This window comes from Thunnus maccoyii, chromosome 20 (assembly GCF_910596095.1).
Source record: "Thunnus maccoyii chromosome 20, fThuMac1.1, whole genome shotgun sequence".
Lineage (NCBI taxonomy): Eukaryota > Metazoa > Chordata > Actinopteri > Scombriformes > Scombridae > Thunnus > Thunnus maccoyii.
The window spans coordinates 26,820,331-26,845,158 of NC_056552.1; the positions used below are offsets into that span (position 1 = coordinate 26,820,331).

General features: G+C 40.7%; 2 protein-coding genes across 2 annotated transcripts in view; both read left to right on the plus strand.

Moving 5' to 3' along the window:
- cavin1b (caveolae associated protein 1b) overlaps positions 1–20,042 on the plus strand; it is a 36,789-nt gene extending 16,747 nt beyond the window's left edge. The window contains exon 2 of the mRNA XM_042396955.1: positions 18,319–20,042. Coding sequence (XP_042252889.1) covers positions 18,319–19,194 — 876 coding nt within the window. The 3' untranslated portion in view covers positions 19,195–20,042. The remainder of the gene's footprint in view (positions 1–18,318) is intronic.
- A 3,870-nt stretch (positions 20,043–23,912) lies between these two features.
- LOC121886841 (signal transducer and activator of transcription 5B-like) overlaps positions 23,913–24,828 on the plus strand; it is a 35,724-nt gene continuing 34,808 nt past the window's right edge. Inside the window, exon 1 of the mRNA XM_042397166.1 lies at positions 23,913–24,110. The gene's annotated coding sequence lies outside the window, so the exon portion shown is untranslated. The remainder of the gene's footprint in view (positions 24,111–24,828) is intronic.

Here is a 24,828-nt window from a genome sequence, read left to right on the forward strand (position 1 = left end):
TTGATACAGTCATTGGTCTACCCGTAATAATCTCATGAGGTGTAAGTTTGTGTTTCCTGATGGGTGTGGACCTCATTGACATGAGGGCCAGTGGCAATAGTGATGTTCATTTTAGACCTGTTTCAGCACACAGTTTGGCTAGTTTGTTCTTCAGAACACCATTTTGCCGTTCAACTAGCCCTGCAGACTGAGGATGGTGTGGATAATGTAGTCTTTGTTTAATTCCCAGTGAGTTACAGAGTTCAGTCGTTATTTGTCCAGTGAAATGAGTTCCTCTGTCTGAGTTGATGCTCTGTGGGATGCCGAATCTTGGAACAATGTCTTTCAGCAAGCATTTCACTACAGAAGCAGAGTCAGCCTTTTTGCAAGGCCAGGCTTCAGGCCAGTTTGAAAACATATCTATACATACAAGAACATTATCATATCCATCACATTTCGACATATGAATAAAATCTAGCTGTAGAGTTTCAAAAGGTCCCTGAGGGGGAGGATGTGTCGACATTGTTGTCTGTACTGTTTTCCCAGGGTTGTGCTGTTGACAAATCAAACATTTCTCACAGTACTTTTGGGCATACGATGTAAATCCTGGAGCATACCAGTCTTTCAACACTGTCAGACACATTCCTCCTTTACTTACATGCGATAAGCCATGTGACATGCGTGCAAGCCATGGGTACAGGGACGTAGGCGCCACAATGCGGCCGTCATTGTGGACCCACAAGTTATTTACATATTTACATCCATGGGAAAACCACAACCTATGCTCCTCCACATCAGCAGTCTACTGTAAGAGGGCTACATCATTAAGAGAAGCAAGGTCGTTAGCAGGTATGGAAGGACAGAGCTTAACATGGACAGGGTTACCAATTTTGGCAGCTGTTTTGGCCGCATGTTCGGCCAAAGCATTGCCTTTTGAAACAGGATCATTGGATTTGGTGCGGGCTTCACACTTAACAACTGCAATAGATGAAGGTAGTTGACATGCATCTAACAGTTCATCGATGAATTTGTCATGTTTAACGGGTGTCCCCGAGGATGTAATGAATCCTCGGTTCGCCCATAACATGCCAAAGTCATATAAACATCCAAAAGCATACCTGGAGTCGGTGTAAATGGTAACAGTTTTACCTTTGGCCAGGTAGCAGGCTCCGTCATTGCATGCAACTCAGCTACTTGGGCGGAGCTTGAGGGTGGCAGGGCGACGTTTTCAATAATTGAAAAATTATTAATTATTATTAATATTAATTGACAAATTGCATACCCTGCGTATGGCACTCCATTTTCTCTATAAGCAGAGCCATCAGTATAGAAAACAAGATCAGAGTTAGGGATAGGAGTTTCTGAAAGGTCAGGACAAGGTTTAGATGAACAAGAGATGACATCCATGCAGTTATGAGTTATCACCATCCTCTTTTGTAGGTAGAAGTGTAGCAGGGTTAAGGATGGTACATCTTTTGAGTGTAATGTGTGGAGCAGTGAGTGTTAGTACATATTTTGCCTCTCTGGTCCCTGTCACATGTCTGTGTGCCTCTCTGGTGATTAGGGTGAGTGCATCATGCGGGACCATGACTGTGAGTGGCGAACCTAGAACAATATCAGCAGATTTGTTGATTGCAAGTGCAGCTGCAGCTACAGCTTTTAGACAAGGTGGAAGTCCTCTCTCTACTGGGTCTAATTTGGAGAAGAAATAAGCAACAGGTCTGTAAGCAGAATTATGGCGCTGAGTAAGAACAGATTGTGCAAATCCACATTTCTCATGCACAAATAGGTTGAAGGATTGATTATAGTCAGGCAGTCCTAGTGCAGGAGCTGACAACAGTTCCTGTTTTAGCTTATTAAAAGATTCCTCGGCTTGTGGTGACCAGGTGAGTGGCTGGGAACATGTTGAGGGTTTGGACATTTCTTGGAGTGGAGCTGCAAGTGATGCATAATCAATTACCCATTGTCTGCAATATCCTGTCATTCCTAAGAATGTTTTCATTTGTGACATAGTAGTGGGTTTGGGCACTTGCAATATGGCTTTTATCCTGGAGTCAGTTAATACTCTTGTTGAACCTGATAGTGTGTGTCCCAGATACTGAACCACATTTTGACACAACTGAGCTTTCTTTTGTGAAGTTTTGTGACCCTTTTCAGCTAAAGCCTTGAGAAGGATGACAGTGTCAATTTCACAAACAGAAGCAGAAGGAGAGGCCAAAAGTAAATCGTCTACATATTGTATTAGGGTTGAACCTCCTGGAAATGAAAGATCTTTGAGGTCACTGTGTAAAGCACGAGAAAATATTGTAGGTGACTCAGTGTAACCTTGAGGTAATCTGGTGAAAGTGTATTGTTGTCCATCATAGGTGAATGCAAACAAATACTGGCTGTCTGTATGTAAGGGGACAGAAAAGAAGGCACTGCAGAGATCAAGTACCGTATAGTGAGTTGAGTTAGCAGGTAATGAAGACAATACAGTAGTTGGATTTGGAACTAAAGGGAAACAGGGAAGTACTACTGTATTGATAGCTCGTAAATCCTGTACGAATCTATATTCTGGTTTACCTGGTTTCTTCACGGGAAGTATAGGTGTATTACATGGACTGTTGCATGGCACTATTATTCCTTGGTTAAGTAAAGACTGGATGACAGGACGAATGTCTTCTCTCTTTTCCTGTGAAAGAGGATACTGTGAAATCCTTGGCAGAGAGACATTTTGTTTCAGTAATATTTGTACTGGCTCTGCAGTCTTAATCAAACCAACATCATTAGAAGAAGAAGCCCATACTGACAGGGGCACACTGGACACTATTCTATCATAGATTTTCCCTTTCTCTTCACAAATGGGTTGATTTTGATCTATTAGGGCTGCAAGCACAGCTGTTGTGTTATGTTGATTAGTCTCTAAAAAGATGCCATCTGGGGAACAATAGATGGTACAGTTTAGTTTGCATAACAAATCTCTCCCTAGTAGATTTACGGGTGTGGTGTCAGACAGAAGAAAGGAGTGTGAAGTTGTGAAACTTCACATGCTTTCAGTGAAAGGACCTTCAGATACAGGTCTTCTGCTGGAGGTGCCATAGACAGGGTTTGATGTGGATTGGGTTGCTGCAAATGAGCAATTTCTCACCCCAAATGAAGGAATTCTCAATGCCTCTTCCAGGAGGTCAACTTTGTCCAATTGTGAAGTCCTACAGGGATTCTCTGCCATTTTCTCTGCTCCGCCTGTGTAGTGAGATACTTAGAAAAAAACTGTTATAATTTGATCTACAAACAATTTTGTTTAGTCTCAGATCACCATATCATTCCTACAACAGTCATTTTCTAAGATTTGGAAAAGGAAAAAAAAAAAAAAAACATAAAACGCGTTCCTCAACAGTTACAGACAAAGACACACGTGAAGTGACAAACATCAACAAAAAACTTTGCAATATGAGATTAAATCTTTTGATTTAATCATTCATATTTGTTGTGGTGCTTCCGGAAGACTTATCCAATTTTTTTAAAAGTGTTATTTTGTTTTAGATTTTGTGTTGGTCATTTGGTTCTAGTTTTTTCTAGTTATACTGCATTGTTTTATGCTTTGAGTTGTATTATTTCTTTCTAGCTGTGGCACTAATTTCATTAGTTTTAACTCTGCGTTGTGTTATTTCTTTCTAGTTGTTACACTAGTTGCACTAGTTTAATTTCTGCGTTGTGTTATTTTTTTTTTCTAGACTCTTAGTTGCATAGGATTTTACATTTGTGGCTAATTTCTTTCTTTCTTTACCACATTTTTCTCTTATTTGTTGTAAATGTTGTTCCTTCAACATTTATTTTCTCTTATTTGTTGTAAATGTTGTTCCTTCAACATTTATTTTCTCTTACTTGTTGTAAATGTTTTTCCTTCAACATTTATTTTTCGTACTTCAATTTTTTTTTCTTTATATCATTTTATGTTGCAACAAATTTCAAGCTTTTGGTACCATTTACCATACATGTATTTAACAGGACCAGTCAACACTTTCCCATACCCTCTGCTAAAATAACTTACATTTTCCTTCTGTAAAATCCCTTCAAAAAAACCAACTTTCATATACACCTACTTTTGCCCACAATTCACTTACCAAATCTTTCAAATCAACATTCTACTCAGAAGATACAAATCATTTTTTTGTGTAAGGAGAGCGAGTCAGATTCTTACAAATGAAATATACCTGTTTCTGAGTATTGGGAGAACTAGTCGATCCCTGGGAGAACAAATCACCCTACTTCTTCACTGGAACCTGCGTAGGCCTACTCACTAGTCCCCTTTTGGACTATTTCTCAGTGTTTCCCAAACACTGTGGACCAACCCTTGGTCATATCCTCATCAGGATCTATTTATCTGTCACTGGATGTTACTGGAGATATAAAACCTTAAGAAGAGCGAGTCAAATTCTAAGGCAAGGAAGAAGCAAGTAACCTCACAACAAAGTCAAGATTCCTAGGTTATGAAACTACAAGCGTTTCCTAAACATCTACAGAAACATCTCCACAGACTATCTCTCAGTGTTTCCCAAACACTGGGGACCAACCCTTGGTCCTATCCTCGTCAGGATCTAGTTCATAATGGCCATTTTATCTGTAACTGGATATTACTGGAGATATAAAACCTTAAGAAGAGCGAGTCAGATTCTAAGGCAAGGAAGAAGCAAGTAATCTCACAACAAAGACAAGATTCCTTGGTTATGAAACTACAAGCGTTCCTAAACATCTACAGAAACATCTTACAGAGAACACATCTCATTAACCCCCACACACAATCACACAGCAAACTTACTTAAAATCAGGATGGCGTCACCCTTCTCCGGGACTCCAATTCCACAGACCTCCAACAATACACAGCAACAGTAATTAGGTTTTCAAAAGGACCTTACCTCTGAAATTTGGATTTGGTCACTGGTGTGTTTTTGGTCTGGGAAAGGAGTCTCCGTTGAAGGTCTCTTGCCATCCGGGTCACGGCACCATTTGTTGAAGAAAATACTCGAATCCTTGTTCAAAGTTTGCTGTGGTGGAAGTGGTTTAATAGCATTCCGGAAATGCGGTGAGCTTACTGACACAGAGCTGGTCTGATACAGTAGACTGACCCAGAGCAGAAGAAGTGGAGAGACTTTATACAGTAAAGATCAAAGCACCAAATGGTGAACAAAAGCTACAGTATGGATCAAGGTTGTGAGGGCATTTACATACAAGATCATGGTTTGCCAGGGGCACGTCGGGAGGGGTCAGATCAGTAGAGGTCAGGAGGGTGACTAACACATGATAAACAAAAGGGTAGAAAGGGAGGGCATTTACATACAAGATCAAGGCAAATCCAGGGGCAATACAGGAGAGGTCACATCAGCAGGGGTCAGGAGGTGGAAAGGACACCAACTTGGCATATGTTTGATCAAAAGAGTTGTCTCAGACGTTATTTGATTATCAGGTCTCCAAACTAAATGTGTTCTCCTTTGATGATTGAGTCTGCTTCCAAAGGGTATTCTTCTTCAAGATATACATATATTATACAATTTCTTTTTGAACCAAATCTCTCTTTTCTCTTCTGGGTTGTCTCTGTATTCCTCAACCTTTGAAGATTATACTTCTCAGACTCAGACTGTAGGTCCAGCATGGTTTGTTTCAGTGAATTCTTCTCCTTGGTCAGTGTTTTAACTTTACATTCCAAAGTGGAAACATTCATTTTCAGCTAAGTGTTTCCGCCTTGCTTGCTGTAACAAGCTCTTTTAGGTCTTTAATTTCTTCTTCCATTCCAATTTGTCCAGGTTCTTGGGCTGTCGCAATTTTCCTCAATGAGCCACACAATACTATGTTAAGTTCCTTTTATCATCAGGCGTGGAGCTGAGTTTTTGCCGTCTCAGAGCTGGTAGATTTGGACACAGGTAACTGTGGATTAAGCATACTAACTGTAGTCTCCAGGTAGCAGTGCTGTCTGACACCATGTATTTGATGACTGATATGGTGACTGGTTTGTTTGTAAAACCAACAGTTTGTGATTTTAGGGAGTTTAGGTGCTGGACTTCTCTTCAAACAACAGTTCATACATCTGCCCAGTACATCTGTCCAGTGTCTCCAGGTTTTGGTTCAGGTTAGTATTGGTATGGGTCTCTGTACAAACCCAGCAGCTGTGAGGACAAGACTCCAGGAAGTCACTGTGACTGGTTGCCCACCAAAAATAGTTCAAGCACAAAACCACAAACTCATTTTTATATTCCTTTTTGTTTATGGATCAGCTTACTTCCAGTCTTTATACTACAATATGCATTTTTCCCCAAAATGTTGCATTACTCCTTTAATCAAGGAGGGAATAGTCCAACATTGGTGTTAAGAGATTCTGTAGCTACTCCACTGAAGACAGATGTATGAGTCATAGCGTTAGTATGGTGTTCTTTCAACATCATGTCAGCAGTTTGATACTTCACAACATAATGATTTGATCTTTTCATGATAACAGTATTTGACTATTGTTCTATTTGACAATAAGTATAAGCACCATAAAAACAAAATTTCTTATCTTAAGATAAACATTATCTTGACACTGTATTCCCTAAAGGGGCTCTCCAACTACATATAATGTCCTCTGTAGCTCTGAAGGAGCATTTACCAGGAAGGGAGTGTCTGACAAAAAATGCTATCACGTTGCATTATGGAAAATGGAGGAATGGTTTTCGAGCTTGACTCATACTAGAGATTTAAGTTAGGATATGTTCTCCTCTGCTGTATTGATTCTTACCATTCTTCTTTTAGTTTGTCTGCCAACATTATGGAAGTATAATACTAAATCACTACACCCCTTTAAAAAATTATCAGCCTGAGATTCCATACATATGACTGTGCCCATCAGTAGCCCAACATTCCTCATAGCTTAAAGTGGAGGACACATTGTGCGGGGGAAGACAGGAGCAAACAGCAGAGGAAGAAGCCCCTTCTTTTGCAGCTCCATAAATCTCTCCATAAACACCAACCTCCTACATTGTTATTGGAAAGAGTAACACAGGGTGGCCATGGAAACGGCTACTGTCATCCCTTGCTGTCCAACTTCCTGTTAGTCAAGCGTGGGGAACTGTACATAGACCCAGAGAGGGCCAGAGAGGATGAAGACAGGGCTACTAAACTCTCATGATTAGATCCCTTTTTGGTAGAACTCTGAAGGTTGTGATTGGAACTTCAAAGAGTGTAGGTAAAAATTCAGAAAGGGAGACTCATCTTGTGTATTTGCAAAAAGTTTGCATGGCTTGGATACGGCACCAGAATGGTACAGTCATAATATCCATATGGATGTCATCACCCACAGGAGGAATTATTAATAATGGGGTTCTGTGTTTACTCATTACAAAGGATTGTGTGTGTCGATGTGACTGTATTTGTGTGTGTGTGTGTGTGTGTGTGTTTCCATGCGCTCATACATGAAAGTACATGATCAGAATACCCCCGAACCAAAGTATGTCGTAAACACAACCTCCAGTGATAGTCGACAATGGCAAGCTGTGTCTTGCATTGAGACCTGAAAGGAGTGAGAGTGAAAACAGCACGGAGCTGCTTCACTCACACATGTCTGCAGCCTTGGAAACATTTCAAGAAATCCTTATTTGTGCTAGATTCATGTACGCATCCTTACAAAGTTCCTATGGTTAAGTAGACAAGATGTGTATACAAACTATTCTGGTCTGAAGCCCCACATCCTGAATACACAAAGAAACACGCTTGTTGTGCTGCCTGTAAGCACGGCAGGAAATATTGAGAAGAGATGTTTGCTAAAATATAGAGATGTGACATGTAAGTAGAGGAGAGCATGGAGGTGATGAAACTGTTAATAACAGAATGCTTCAAGATTTTGTTCCAAGAGTGAGATGAGAAGGTTTATATTGATCCCATGTGTGTGTTAAGGTAAACCTTTAGGCAGTGGTGGCCTAAAAGTTAGAGAAGCAAGCTTGTGACCGGAAGGTTGTTAGTCCAATCCCTGGGCTGGCAGGATAAATCTGAGTGGGGGAGGTGAAAAAGCAGTGCTTGCCTCATCCCTCATTACCACACTGAGGTGCCCTTGAGCAAGGCCCTTAACCCCACTGTATGAATGTGATCAGGGCGCTCCTGCAGAAGAGAGAGCTCCTCTCAGTGAGCAGTCAGGACATGGTTAGCATAAAAACTGGAAGCAGGGAGAAATAGCTAGCCTGGCTCTGTCCAAAGTGAAAAAAATACGCTCAACAGCTTCTGAGCACCATCTCTGGCCAGAGCGCAGGTTACCATGTGGTCATAATTGTGTACACAACACTAGTAACAAGCACACAAGTAACTAGTAACTATAGCAGTCAAGTAAATGTAGTGTAGTAAAAAGTACAATAAAGCAGAAGTACTTCTACTTTGTTACATTCCACCGCTGCTTTCATCATTCTTTCCCACAAATTATTGTACACCTCAGACTGTGGTTACTGTGCTTGTATTTGCAAACTCCAAGTTTATGTGGAGACTTTGAAAGCAGAATCAACCCCTTATGCTTAATTGGCCTAAAATGATATACAGACTCACTCTCAGTTCATATATAGTTTTCAGAGAATAATGCTAACAAGACCATATGATGTTTTCTGCACAAACTACTAGAAGTGCCAGTGTTTTTTCTCCCCATTTCTGATACATACAATAATAAAACATTCCATTCCATAATGTATTGCAAAGGAGAAAGAACAACCATAACTTTAATTCAGTGCACATATGGGATATCAGCCTATGAAGTAAGATATTTCACTTGGTTCCTTCAAGAAGATTCGTAAATCATCACCTGTGGAGTAATCTGCCCACTTTGCTTTGCTTTTTCCCATTTGCCAATGTCTGTAAAAACATCCTGGAACATGTGAAGCAGAATCAGAAAGTGAGATTATTTGGCACACAACAGCCTCAAGAATATTTGTTTTGTTGCCATGGAGCTGCGATGCCGTTCTGTCTCATTCCTAACTGATCTGAGAATCCACCTACTCTCCTGTTACAGTGACTGTAAGGAAACCACAGAAGGTAGAATGAAACAAAGAAAGGTGTGGAGGAATGAAGGACGGGAAGAATGAAATGAGAATGGCAGGATATAAAAGAGACATAGAAAGACAGAAAGAAAGTCAAAAAGAGAGAAAAAGGGAGACAAAAAGGTTACTTCTGTGCTCCTGCAACAGCAGGCCTGGTGACTCATCCCTCTCTCTCCCCCCTCAGGGACCTGTGGCATGCCATCACTTTATATAGCAATCTCTCTCTCTCTCTTTCTCTCTCTCTCTCTCTCTCTCTCTCTCTCTCCCTCTCTCTTGTCCCATGTCTCTGATTAAAGGGGACAAGTGGAAAACAGGAGGAGAGTAGGGAGTTCTCTCCCCAGAGTTTTATGCTGTGTGTGACCATCACACTCTTTCCCATGGCACTCACATAAGAAATGTGCTCACACAGAAAACAGTCCGTTGACTAGTTAAAGCAATGTATTCCTACACATCCATCACCCAAAGCAGCCAGTCTGACAGGGTGAGTATTAGAGTTAGACTGATATATTTGTTGGCTTTCATTAGAAAACAGTATCAAGCAGTCAGTGTGAACCACTTCTAATATGGGAGAGTTGATATCATTAATTGGTGACAGTGACAACATTTACATGCACACTAATATTCCACTATTATTCCAAACATAACAATATTCTGTTATGTTCAGCAGTTTGCGACACACAGCCTCTTGCCTGTTTACGGTCAGCTCTGTGTGTTGTAAACAAACCAACTCGCCAGGCTAGGGTAGAGATGCATGACAGGCTGGTTGTGTAACACACCCCTGAGCAGGCAAAATGACATACACTGGAGCAGGAAGGCAGACAGAGGAGAGGAATGAGAGGAGATTGGAGAGCTGCTCAGGGTGGGCTGGAAAAACAGAGCGCGCCTTCTCCAGGATTGGGACAGAGGGGATTGGTTATTATTCTGACATGCAGCCATGGACTGACAGTTGATGACTCAGTGTGATGCACCAAAATCACTCAGTAGTGTAATAAACATCATGGGGCAACCTAGATACTGGATGTGCCTGTAACTATAAATTTATAATATAAGTCATATCAATATCACTTATGACTATCAGGCAGCACCTCGCTGGTCTTGTGTTTCCCATTCCCACTGGAGCAGAGGGAAACCCTGAAAACCCCTCTGCATGTAAACGGGAATATTAGTGGAATATTCATTTTCATTAGCCATATGAACCTTGCAATAAAACCTGCAACCAGTCTGTCTTATCTTGAGACTTAAGACTTGGTCACAAAAAGCAGTACTTGACTTGAACAAAGACTGACTTGAGACTTCCCTGGAATGGCCTGGCATGTAATGTTAAACCATTATGCCTATGCATTAAATGGCTGCATTTATGTAGCGCTCTTTATCCAAAGTGTTACAATGTTAGATTACAATGTTACAAAGTCTCCAGGAAATAAATACAATCTTATCATCTACAAACCCATGAAAAATGGGCTAATTCTAAGGTTGAAGATCATGAGATATAACTGAAAGTTGCAGAAAAGCTACTAAATAGGCCAGTTTTGTGATACCAAAGCTCTAAAAAAGGAACTACAGCGTCCTTATTTGCTTCTTAGATTGCCCTCAGTTCCTCTTTACATCAGCAGTTGTATCATGAGGATTCCCTGCTTTCCTGGATTTACTGGAAAATCCCCTCACTGCAGGCGTGTGTTTGTGTGTGTGTGTGTGTGTGTGTGTGTGTCTATGGAATGCGCACTCATACAGCTCATACAGTACAGTGTACGTGTTACTCATACAGGTACAGTACACACGCGCGTGCACGCACACACACACACACACACACCAACACTCTCACACACACTTACACACATGCACCTGGCTTTTCTACAGCAGTAGGGGAGTTCTTGGTGGTTTGACTTTAAACAGGAAAACAGAAACAGAGAGGGGTGTGTTACAGCAGGATTCCACTCTCTCCCTCTCTCTCTCTCTCGCTACACAAGGCTGATGAGTGGTTGCAGTGTGGGCTGAGGGTGGAAAGCTTCCACGGTGTGCTACTTCTGCTATTTGTCCCACAAACACTCACACACTCAACTGCACATTTGCGCATACAGACGTACAAAGACCTTCATTACACAAACACACACGTAATCATACTGACTCTATCATATCAGTGAACACACATTTACACATCTGTGTAAGCACATATATTTATACAAAAAAATACACATGCACACACAGACACACATCACAAAGACGGATTGTGCACGCACACACACACACACACACACACACACACCCCTCCAGCAGTAGGCCTGCTCTTTCTGTTTTCTATTGAAACTGCTTTTTCCTTTCATCTGGAAACACTATGTTTCCATAGAAACTGAAGTAAAGCTAAATGTTTTTGACTTTAACCAGAGACAATAAAATTTAAAATGGTTATTTTTGGCATGATTTTTATCTGTCACCTTCATACAAAATAGTCATTAGAAACTCTGTGACAGTCACATAAAGAACATAAGCACAGATTTTGATTAAATTAAAAAATACAATTTACAGTTTTCAGAGGCAGGACGTGTTCAAACACGTGGCCACACTTGGTTCTGGCAATTGTTGCTGCTATGGTTTCCCGGCACTGGTTGATAGCCACAGCAGCTCACCACTGGCTACGCCCAGAAAATCTAAATAAGCCCAGATGAAAGAGCCCAAGCATTTTTGAAAGACTTTCAGGAAATGCACAGACACAGACATAAACGCAGACATTAAGGGATATGTAAATAATGATGTACAACAAAATGTCCTGATATATGAAAATAATGGAAAAGTGAGGATGAAAAGACCAAGATATACACTTGAGTGTCATTTCCTCTGCAGGGGTCTATTGTTTTATATATCGGGACACCTCAAAGACATTTCCGCTTTTACCAATGACTCACAACTCATTGGCAGGATTTTACAACTCTGGAAAGTTATCACAGTGGCAACTATTTTACCTTTCATCACGACAATTTCGAGGTAAACAGTCAAGTACCTCACTTACAAGTTTCCACTAGGTATGTGTGCAGGCATGTATGTGATTAGCCAACACAGTGCCTTGCTTTGACTTTGCTTTGCAGCAAAATCTGAGCCTGGATCAACTTTTTTGCCGGACGACCCTGCAGTGTTTTGCTGAGCCCTCCCAATGGTAGTATAAAAAAACCACTGTGGCAGACAGCAATGCACACCACATTTTTTGATTTTAATAACCAATGTCAACCAATGGGACAAGTATAGCATCTATACTTGGAAACAGCAAATTAGATCAGCTAACATCAAACATTAAACCTATATTGGAAGAGTGAAAAATGTTAGGGCTCAGGCCTAAAGGCTTGTGTTTAGCTGCCCAGACAGAAGTCACTATGCACACCCTCCATGAAAGAGAAACGCTGCGTTGTGCTGATAACACAGAGCATCAGCCAGCTGATCTCAGCAACTGACAGACACACACACACACACACACACACACACACACACACACACACACACACACACACACACACACACACACACACACACACAAGAACTATTGGAAGAACTATGTGCCTCATAATGTTGCTTCTGTGCTTTTCCCTTATCATCTCTTATCTCCTTATTTCAGTCTAAACTTTCAATACCAGAAATGTGATTCTTTGAGGTTTTACTTAAAAGAGAGCTCCCCCATTTTACACATGAGTGTGTTTCAAGGTGTTATGTTAGCAGCTGTGTGAAAAAAAAAAAAAAAGGTTACCAGACCTCTGTAGCACACTCTTCATCTCTGCTGGAGGCTAGCAGCTCTAGGCTACACGCAGAACACACCCTGTCTCTGACTGAACTGTCAACAGTCATATTGCATTGTGGGTAAGGTGCCAGGTTTTAAAGTATGTGTGGAATAAAGAAGACAATACCTCTAGTTCTGCTGCATTGATTTTGATCTCTTTTACAATGTATTTCCTGGTTACATGCTGCGCGTGTATCAACATCATATCCTGGTTTTGAGGAGCCTGAATATTCTAGTGCTCTGATAGAAACCTGGCAGATAAACACCTTGTCCGATTGTCTGATCAGCATCTACCATGTGTACGGGCACCTCTACAACTCGAGTTATGTAGCAGTTGGTCAGTAAAAAGAAAAATATGATATGAAACAATGAAATGCAGAGCAGAGCAATCAGAGTGGGAAATAGTGGTAAATACAGTTCACACAGACAATCAGAACTCTTGTGTATACAGGGAGATCAATAATAAGGTCAGTCATGTTCCATGTAAATGTATACCAAGTTTGGTATGGTGTTGGTATCTGGTAATTTGGTTTGTCTACCAAAACCAGGATCGGACTTAAGACAAAGATACTAACTTGGATGTAACTAATTTATAATATGTTCAGAACAACTGATTAACTGAGATGAAAGCCACATGCCAAATGAAAAATGTTTCCTAGATCTCCCTTACAAATAAATTGTAAAAGGGCCATACTGCACTCAGTTTCCTGTGAACATATAGCTGTCAGGTAAGGACAAGCTCTCGGGGATCATATCAGGGATATTAGCAGTATTGTTAACAGTGTGCTTATAATGTATTATGCCAGAGAGCTAAATTGTGCGAATGTTCATACGTTAGTGCACACACACATAGTGGGTGGTAGGTTGTTAGAGGGCGCAAGAGCCAGTGTAAAAGTACTGTAAACACCTCTCAGATGAATGACTTTTCCACCAGCCATGAGTCACTGCAATCTCTCCACAACTGACAGACTGAGGAAAGAAAGAAAGAAAGAAAGAAAGAAAGAAAGAAAGAAAGAAAGAAAGAAAGAAAGAAAGAGAAAATTAATAGACAGAAAGATAATGTCGAAAATGCAATAATCTTGCTTGTGTGTGTATGTTTTATTAGTGGGGGGGTTACTGAATTCCACACAAGCACACACACACACACACACACACACACACACACACACACCCACACATTTTGTGGTTCACTGTGTTTTGCAACTAACTTCCCTCCTGACTGTCATTTTGTAATTTCAGTGCAAACCAGATATGGAAATGATCTCCTTGTGCATGTTTTGCAAGAGCTAATGGCAAAATGTAGTCTGTAGTGTATGTAGCCTTGCCTAGACAACCAAATACACACACACCAACACACACAACCATTGCATACCTCATTCGTCAATTTTCCATGGCTCTGAGTGTACCTTCCTGTCTTTGGCGCAGCGGACTCATGGAGAACAATGTCCCATTAAATTAGGAGGGTCAGGAAGTCAGCACCAAGGTGAATGCTTGAACTTCCCCATACACTCTTTCCATGCACTTTGGACACATGACAGAATTCCCTCCTGTACCCGGGCTCTGTTGAATACTTCTTTTGCAAACACATTACCCTTTGACCTATACTCTGAGCTGACAGAATGGGCTTTCCCAGGCACTCACTGCACATACTGTAGCTATGCTCAGGCTCCTCAAAGATAAGGGATAACTTTTCAGATATGTTAAAAGCTAACCTGTTTCAGCTATATTAGCCTTTGTCTGTGTGAAATACAGTTGTATTAATAAAGATTCCATGAAGCCTAAAATAACTCCCGAAAAGTCAGTTTTGTTTTGTTTTTTTTTCTCTGTGATCCAAGATGTCCATTACTCTAACATGCCACTGAACAGCCCTTCAATCCCAATAAGATCCATGCAGGACATTACCCACTAGGCAAAGAGGCACCCCATTGCCCCAGACCCCAAGCCCTCAAAAGTCCAAGGTTCACTTGAATTCCTTTCATTCTGGACAAGTACTTTCTTCTAGTCCTCCCAGGACAAAATGTCAATTGTGCTTGTAAAGTAGAAGTGATATATTCCCACAAGAAAAAGCCTAATATTCACCTGTAGTTAGAGCTCTTGTGACAAATTGTGGGGCCATGTCAGAGACTTGGACCACACGTTGCTTAAACGATTCACAACACCCACTGCATTGTCCTTGAAATCATAACAAGATGTAATGAATTTGAGTGAGGCAGGTATTTTCCAGCACGCCCGCCTGTCAACACAGCTGTTCAGGAAAGCCAAGATCTCTCATCCAAGGTCAAGTTTACCCAAGATACTGCAATACAATACCTTCATAAAACTACCATCACACTGCAACAGAACACAATAGACACGAGACCCCCCTCACCCACCCTCAGCTCCCACAACTTCCACCTTCCAGCCAACACTTTGATGCTATCATCTTCCTGCTTAGCAGATGGTTTTCCAAGACTCTGAAGCATCATCCCACTTTATGCTATTACTTGACACATACGACAGCAGAAAGGTATCTCCCTTTTCCACATAACCCCCCTCCCCACCCCTCCCCCCTCCCTGTATCCTTTGTTCAGGTTCCGCTGTGTTCCTGTTTTGATCATTAAGGCCGTGTAGAGGGAGAGGAAAAGACAATACGCACAACAAGTATTGGCTCTCATGCAGACATTCAGGAGCCCAATTGGATGAGGATTTGCCGTAATGGAAAGACCAAGACTCCCCCCTCCTCACACCTCCTTCCCATCCGTTCGTTAACAAGCCATAGCATTGTATTTACAAGGTAAAGGGAGCACCTGAGAGAAAAGGAAAGAAAGGCTTCCTCATCTGGAATGCAGAAGAGGAAAGGCCAGAAAGGTGGGTGGGAGATGGAAGGGCCAGGGGAATAGAGGAATAGACGATGGAAGAAGGACAAGAGTATGAAGTAGTGCTGTGCAGGAATGCTTCATCAGGGCGGGCCAAGGTCAGGAGTTGTCAGGTCATAACTACTTATGTCTTGTGTATGGTGTTCTGCACAGGAGGCACAAAAACTATGCTGAGCAAGACATTTTCGTAACCAGACTAAATGTCCAAAGCCAAGCTAGTGGCCCCTGGAGGCTGCAACATTCATTACACCCAGAATGGAATTTCTATACTCAGAGCCTTACTCGAAGTGGGGTCATGAGGGAGGTGCCAGAGGAAAGGCCACTAAACTCAAAAGGTTCCGTCACATGAGCAAATTGCATGGATTTGCCTTTTAGATGATGAGACATCTCATGTGGAAATTTAACATTTTGTCCTGAGATTTTTGCTAGAGGTAAACTCATGGAGTGTCAGCAACGGAATGGGTTCATCTGTGGGGAGCAGGAAGCTGTCTACTAAATTTCATGCCATTTTCCCCATTAGATGTGGACTTCAAATGGAAATTTTGGATGGCGGGGCTAGAACTCACTCAAAGGACTCATCTTTGTATTTTAATCACTATCTAAACACTGCCCATATCACATGTAATATTACTTATAACATCACTTAACTACTGGCCTGAAAATAAGACTGAATTGCCATGTTGTTTCGGTTCATTCTTTTAGCCTTGCATTGAGTGTATGTCGTGTTCTTATAAGGACGTTCTTGTTATTTTGTTTTAATTTGCCCTAACCAGTTAGTAGCAAGTAGGGATGTCAGTTTTAGTTCATTTTGCTTTTAATAGATCACTGTTGATAGAACTCAAGATGGCATAACATACTCGGCATCAAGGTACCATACTAGCTCTTTCAATCCCTCGCCCTCCACCACACTGATTGGCAGCATATCAGTCTCAATCATTCAGTACACCAACTGGATGATGGCATCAGACTGGCGTGCATCACACTTTCTCCCCCCAGCTAGCAGCGACGTGATCTTTGGTTGCGACTGGCTGGGGTGGGGTTTTCCCTTGTTAGGAAAAAAAGCAGACTATCAGCCCAACTTACTGTGTCCTCTCCCATAATATGGCAAAAGTTACCAATGACAATTCCAGCCGGGAAACAAAAATAAGATGCTAACTTAGTCCAGTCAATGCAACATGAAAACAGCATGGAGGGAGTGAGAGTTATCACCAAAACAAACAGCTAATTTCTTAAGCAAAATGCAAATCCTCCTTACAAATAATCGTATTATCACACAAGCTGTAGGTGCACATCACACACACACACACACGTGGTGACATAAATGCCACTCTCACTGATGAAATTTGGCGGCAGATCTGGCATATCTACCAGCTACAATAACTGTCAAATGTGGAGTTTTTTATAACCCACTTCCACTCCCCCAGTTTGGGGTGGCACTTAATATAGCGGACCTTCCATGTGAACATGCAAACGGAGGGGAAGTGGGTGGGGGGAGGGTGTAGGGGCTATTTTGGAAAAGGTGCCACAATGTGCAGACTCTGCCTACTTGGCAAACCATTGGCATACACCGGCTTTGTAGGCCCAATCCTAAACCAGCCCCTACCCACTACCACTTTGTCACCAAGTGTCACTCCAAATCAAGTTACACTAGAGGCTGTGGAGGGCACTTCTAATGAAGGGGGAGGATATAAATGAATAGCCAAATTATGGAACATTCTTGCCACTCTATCAGAAACAGCTGTCACCATGGCAATGGATAGATGCTGTGCTTGCAAGGCTGTTATAGGCTGTGATGAGAATGAGATATGAGGTAAATTTGACATATTTTAATTAATTTTTATTTAGGCTATGCATGCATACAGGCATTTGTGGGTTTGCTACAAGTCAAGCAATCTTAGGGAGAAAGTGATATTCTCCTCATTTTTGTTTTATTTTTTTCACACCACACATTCACATTCTTCAACTCGCCCTGATGCTGACAGGAACATCCTGGAGCTCTCTCCTCCCTCAGCATCCAGTCAGTATTTGTATGTGATTTGTTCATATGCGTATCCTATTAATGTGAGCAGCAGAGTATGTGCAGCTTTGCACTGAAACTGTGAACCCTAGAATCTTTTTACAGATTCCACCAGGTCTTGGGTTCTGCCAAATGTAATCAGTTCACATCTCTGTTTAGGCTGGCCTGTAATTCCTCTATTGTGTAGCAAACCTTGATGTGTGAGTCATGTTCCTCACTTTAGTCAGCCTGCATGTACCTGTGCATTTAAAAAGAGAAAAGAAAAATGCACAAATAGACATACCTGCATTTCATAATAGTGAAGACATTCTGTAGTTTTGGTGATGCAAACTTTGTGGGAGATCTCTTAATACATTCGCTACATCTCAGCCAAACTTTAAAAGCCATCAAATATAATAACTTTAGTGGATAAATTAGAGTACTGTATGTGCTGTTGCTGCAGATTCATATCTGAAGAAAGTATTTTTCTATGACTTTCCTGTTACTTTGAACTTTTATACTTCCTGTTTTATTTTTTCACTTTTGTGACTAACAAAATAGATGTTTATGTGCCTACATTGTCTTTGGCGATCCTGGACCATAATTTCATGTAAAGTTTTCAACAACATTCTCTTCTTGCTGCCTGAACTTTGAGAAACATGTCCTATTGCATTAACAGTCTTTATGTTCTCTTCTCTACAGGATGAAGTGAAGGTTCCCTCAAGACTCAGTGTCTCTAAATCCATGAAGGTCTCTGAGTCTGTGTCAGGAAGCAGAGGAGGCAGCATGCTAGAGCTCAAGGAAGCTGTGGATGGGGCTGAAGAGGAGGGAGAAGGAGAGAAGGCAGACAAACCTCATGTAGACCTCTCATCAGATGAGGAGGGGTTTGAGATTGAGGAGACCATAGAGGAGTCTCGTGCCGAGCGCATCAAGCGCAGCAGCCTGCAACGTGTACAAACCCTTAAGACGGTCTTCTCCAGGGAGAAGATGGATAAGACCAGGGCAAAGACCAAGGAGAACCTGGAGAAGACCAAACAAAAAACCAAGCAGAACCTGGAGAAGACAAAGCAGAAGACAAAAGAGAACCTGGAAAAGACCAGGCAGAAAACCAAGGAGAACTTAGAGAAGACCAAACAGAAGACCAAGGAAAACCTGGAGAAGACACGCCACAACATTGAGAAGAAGATGGGAAAGCTTGGAACACGCATGAGTGTCAACCCTGAGCGCAAGCAGAAGATGCAGACATCCCGTGACAAGGTGAAGAAAGCTTTCACACCTGACCATGTTGTTTATGCCCGGTCCAAGACTGCTGTGTACAAGGTGCCCCCCTTTACCTTCCACGTCAAGAAAGTCCGTGAGGGTGCCGTTGAGGTGGTACATGGCACTGAGATGGTGGAGGTGTCGCAGGATGCTGACCCCTTCAGTGACGTGGATGGGGAGGTTGAGGAGAGTGCAGTGGAGGTTGAGATGGAAATGATGAATGGAGGGGATGAGGAAGAAGCTGAGGAGGAGGAGGAGGAGGACAGCCACAGCCATGTCCTGCAGGAGAATGAGGATAGAGATAGAGACAGCGACTAGATAAAGAACAAGGAATTTGCCAAGATCCTAACAAATCTTCTTGCACCAACCCTGAGGTTCTTTTGTAAAAAGTGAATAAATTGTGGGGATTGAGAAGATAGTTAAAGAATAATTCCCATTTATTACAACTTACATCTTAGTGCCTTATTTTTGTGATTTTGGCCATGATTCCTATCAGACGATACCTTTGTATTCACCTGGGTAATTGCTGAGATCTGGGGATGTGGCAACATTACTGCAATAAAATTTGACGGATCAGTCAGATGATCAGACAGGCTGTTAACAAGCCAGCAGTCATTAAGATTATCTAGACATCTCTAGACATCATAATTTTACTGTAGGCCTATGTTTTGTCTTCCAAATAAATTTGTCTAAACTGAGGGGTTGTTTTCACCCTGTCTGATCACCTGTCTCTTTCTTGCCCCGTTGGACTTTTATTAAGGGCACCCAGGGCTGGATTACCAACCAAGCATAGTGGAGAACTGCCCCAGAACTCCAGGGGCCCTGAAAACTCCAGGCTTACTGTGTGTCAGCTGGTTTGTGCTAATTTACGTAAAACTCCACACTTGTTTTAGCCTCTTTCAGCTCATTGTTTTGGTTTTACAAACATTACTGCTTTAGTTCAGTCTCACCGCTCTCGCCAGCGTCGTTTCTAGAAGCAGCAGCAGCAGTTGACTGTTTTCAGTGAAAACACTCTGATAAACCCACTGTACACTACCTGCCCAGCACCAAACAGCATAGCTGGTGATCATAGTGGAGCATCCAGCAGCTGAAGAACCAGATATTTTTCTCAGGAGTTGGTAGAGACCAAACCAGAACTAAAAAGAGAGTGAATATTGGATAATAGAATATTCATGTTGCTCTGTGTCTGCTAGATATGTAAATAGGCAACTGCTTGCCAACACATTCACAATGTGTTTACAGCTTATTCTGAAATCATTTCAGGTTTATGTTTTGTGCTTCCATGTTGTATATTCCTAAATTAATTTGTGTTTTACCAAATTGCCACACAGCAAATCTAGGGCCATGTAGTATTCTGGCTTAGAAAAACTGAACACACAACACAGAGGGTGAGAGCACCTGGAGGTGAGTAGGGGCCTTGTACTTGCCTGAGGACATGGACATTTCCATATCTCAACAATTAACTTAGTAAGAACAATGTTATAATTACTAATGGGAATAATGGCCCAAACTACAAAAATAATAGGGACAAAATGGAATTATTCTTTAACAGTGTGCTTAAAAAAGTCACACCTTAATGGGCTTAATGAAAATCGTCCCATACTTACAATGGGTGGTTTTAGAGTCCTTTCTTGTTTTGGTGCTGGAGATGATCATTAAAATTGAAATAAGCAGAATAAATAAGACACATCACACAATGTTGTAGTGGGCTGGGCTTGGGGAGGGGAGGTGGGGTGGGGTGGGGCAATAGCAGAACTGATAAGATCAAGTGATCATTAGGAGGGGAAACCATCACTCCCCTTGCAAGAAAGTGTAATTTTTCAAGATTTCCTTTCTTGTTTCTTTCTTTCTTTTTTTTTTTTTTTTTTTTTTTTTTTTAAATCAAAATGCTAACCACTCACAGCTAGTGGGGTGATACTATGGAAATGACTTTTCTCCTGTCTATTGAGTTTCAGTAGTATTTGTTGTACATAAAGCAAATGATCTCATGCACTGTTGGGTTGCAGATTCCCAATGGTCAAATTATTCATAAATACACTGAGTACATATTCATGCTCATATCCATAAATTCCTTGTGTCTTAGAAATATTATATATCACATACACAAAAATATTAATTCCACCCCTTTGTTGTTCATCTGTTTAAATACTGAAGTGTTATCTTACTGTGCTTAATTTACTCATTATTTAGAAGCACAGTGATTCTGTTGTAATTTCTAGGTTTTGATGAGCTCACAATTAAATATTTGTGTATGATTTTGTATGTGATCACACTTTACACAAGGCTGATGTCATCTCCTTTTCATTTCTGACAGAATGTAGCCTAATAGCTGTCTTTTCATCACACTTTGTTTAATCCAATATTCTTATGTAACATTTTCTGACAGTGTTTCCAACAAATAAATAGTACCCATGAAAATGAAGGTCTGCAAAACATAAGGTAGAGACAGCTCATTCATAAGTCCAGCACATTACACTCTACGATGTATTCACTTCTATCATTTTTTCACGAGAAGTTTCTTCCGAACCTGTTACATGTTTTTTAAAGATGTGTTTCATAAGTAAACTGAGATAAGGACCAATATTTCCAGCAAGTCTCACAAACCTCTGGTAGAAACAGTTTTGACTATTATCAACACCATGTCCTCTTGGGACCTGTCTATTCACAGGACTAAGTTTCAAACACAAGAGTGTGTATTATTGCTGCGGTCTGCTACTGACCCCTGGTGTCCATTCATCTCACTATGATTTTGTCAGGTCCAGATTGAAGGCACATTTCCCAAGAGCGTCCAACTGTTGTCATTCAAATGACAATTTCATTCAAATGTTTCCACATAGTTTTACTTTATTACCCACATTTACTTGTTTGTAACAAGATGTATAAATATGTTTTACCTATTCACGACTACTCGTGGTATACTATGAGTGCCTTGCAAGAATGAATTCAGGAATTCATGTTTTTCATTCTTGAATGCTCTGCTCTGACTGCATTTTTTTCTTAGCATATTCAAGATAAATTTCCATCCATCCATGCATTTTCTAAACTAATCCTGTTCAGGGTATCATGGACTGGAACTTATTCCAGCATACTTTGGACAGAGGGGGTACAGATCAGCAGTCTATCAAAGGGCCAACACAGAGACAGGCACAAGATAAATTTGTGAATCCAAAGTAAGGGAAAATAGAGTTTTACTTAACTGTTGCCCAAATTTACTGTGACACATCACAGTTTTATTTGTTTTTGTTTTTGTTTTTTTTAAATACAATGTGAATCACTGCCATTGCAGATCATGATGCATTTTGATTTTACTTACCAGAGAGCCTTTTGCCTTCTGCTGCCTGCACATCTTCTGCGTTTAGAACAGCTTCCTGGGCCAAATAAGTTAATGTTTGCACAGATTTTATAGTGCAACAAATGAAATTGACACTCTTAGATGCAAGCAAGGATAAAGTATTCTAGCTTGTTTTGATGCACAATTGTGGCAATGTTTTGGTGGTTTAATGGTCAGCACTTCAAAGTGGATTAACAATGCCATGTCTGTCAGAGCAGTAACAACATACAGCTGTGCTGAGGCCTATGAACACAAAATGTAGTGCACACTTAACTGTTTCCTTGCTTTTGTTTTGTTGGTAACTGATTCCTGTATAATGTTTCATTGCTTAACCACTAATGATTTAATTAATAAAAGTTGTTTGGTTCACAGTTTCTGTGTTTCTATGGAATGTTAGCAGAAAAAGTGGACAGGACACAAAGAATCACCATATATAATGAGAGAGAGACACAGGTGACAAATTAAAGGAAAAACCTTGTCTTCGTAAGGTGTTGGGCCACCATGTGCCACGATAACAGCTTCAGTGCACCTTGGCATTGATTCTACAGGAAATCTCTGGAGCTCTTCAAGAGGGATGAACACCGCTCTTCCAAAGGATATTTCCTCATGTGGTGTTTTGATGATGGTGGTGGAGAGCGCTGTCTAACACATCAGTCCAAAATCTCCCATAGGTGTTCAATTGGGTTGAGATCTGGTGACTGCAAAGGCCATAGCATATGATTCACATCATTTTCATACTCATCAAACCATTCAGTGACCCCTCGTGCCCTATGGATGGAGGCATTGTCATCCATGCCAGCAAAATACCCCCCAAAGCATAACAGAGCCACAGGATCCCCTCACTGTAAGGGTCAAGCATTCAGACCTGTACTGGTTTTTCCTTTAATTTGTCACTTGTCTGTTTGGCTCTAACCCAAGGCAACTGTGTATTCATATTCAGAGAGCAATAAAATTATCATCAGCCCCAGGGTACAACAATTGGAAAGCAGAGCAATATACCATATATACCATATATAATATCATATATTATATATATAACCATAAAATTATTTTTAAAAGGAAATATATATATATATATATATATATATATATATATATATATATATATATATATATATATATATATATATATATATATATATATATATATATATAATCACGAACTCTTTTCATCTGACCTGTTACCTTCTTTCATTTTGATGCATCATCACAGACTGTCCACATCATATTAGCTGCATTCATCATTCATCCGCATAAATAAAGACATAAAGACACACACACACACACACACACACGCACGCACGCACACAGATTTCTGAGTTTGACACAGCTGGGTGCGGACGGTGCGGGCTGGAGGTGGGGCTGTTAGCGGGGCTGTTAGCGGAAATGGGACGCTGGCAGGACCGCATCAAGCCTGCTGAAGTTAGCATGAATATGATCGGAAATGGAGGGTTTCTATACCAACAATAAAGACGTAAAAATTATTATTGTTAAAATTATTGTGAGAAGACACCAATAATTTTTTTAAAAGATGTTTTATTATTTATTCTATTATATGCAGAGCTACCTACAACAAAAATACACAGTAATAACCAATTCATAAACAGATGTTAAACAGATCATTGTTATTGCACAGCATTTTTATTTTGAAATTCGAAATCGGAAGCTGTTTTAAATATTAATTCTTGGCTTTATGCTGGTCAACAACAGCTGCCTTACCAGAAACCAGAATGCGATAAAGTAGTTGGCGATGTAGCTAACATGTAGTTTACGCCATATAACCTGTGCGAGGTTCAAAAGTTGTGTGTGTGTGTGTGTGTGTGTTTGTATGTGTGTGCGTGTGTGTGTGTGTTGTCCGCTGTCCATGGTGTTGCTGTAAAGCTGTGCTGCAGTCTCTTAAAAGGTGAGTTACATACGTAACTATACTACGTGTATCGCAAGAAAATGAAGTTTTTGTCGAGTGCTGTAACATACTATATCAGCTAATAATAGCTTACCTTCGCTAGCTAGCTTACGTTATGTATATTTATATAACCGATGTAACGTAAATTCACCACCTTCCCACTCAGTGTGTGTAATTTTACATATGCTCAAGAGTACGATATTTGCAAATTCGCTGCATATAATCCCTAATCTCACTGTAGAGTGATGTTAGCAAGCTAAGCTATCTCTCAAACTTGTTGGAGAGCAAGCTTCCCGGCTGTGGACCGATGCGCTCTCCTTTGCACCCGGAGAAGGTAACGTTAATACCATAACTAATTCAGATGACTGTAATAAATTTACTACTACTGTTCTCCTTTCATCTAACTTAACGTTTGTCGTCTGAAGAACGTGCTTTGTCAAAAAACACGTTATTGTTTTCGTTTCGATTTTAGTTAGTTTGTTTGACCAAACTTGGCATATTGTTACGTGTCACCAAGTCTAACTGTATCTTAGAAGTCTAACAATTGCTAAAACATTGTTTGCACTGAGGTGGAAACTCCCTATCAACTTCATATTATTCAATGGATTTCGTAATTATTGGATACTTATTTGGAACGGTTTTAAATTCAGATTAATGGTGCTCAACACAATTGATGCCTTGTTATTAAATTAATCTAGGAATCCACAGGAAAACAGTG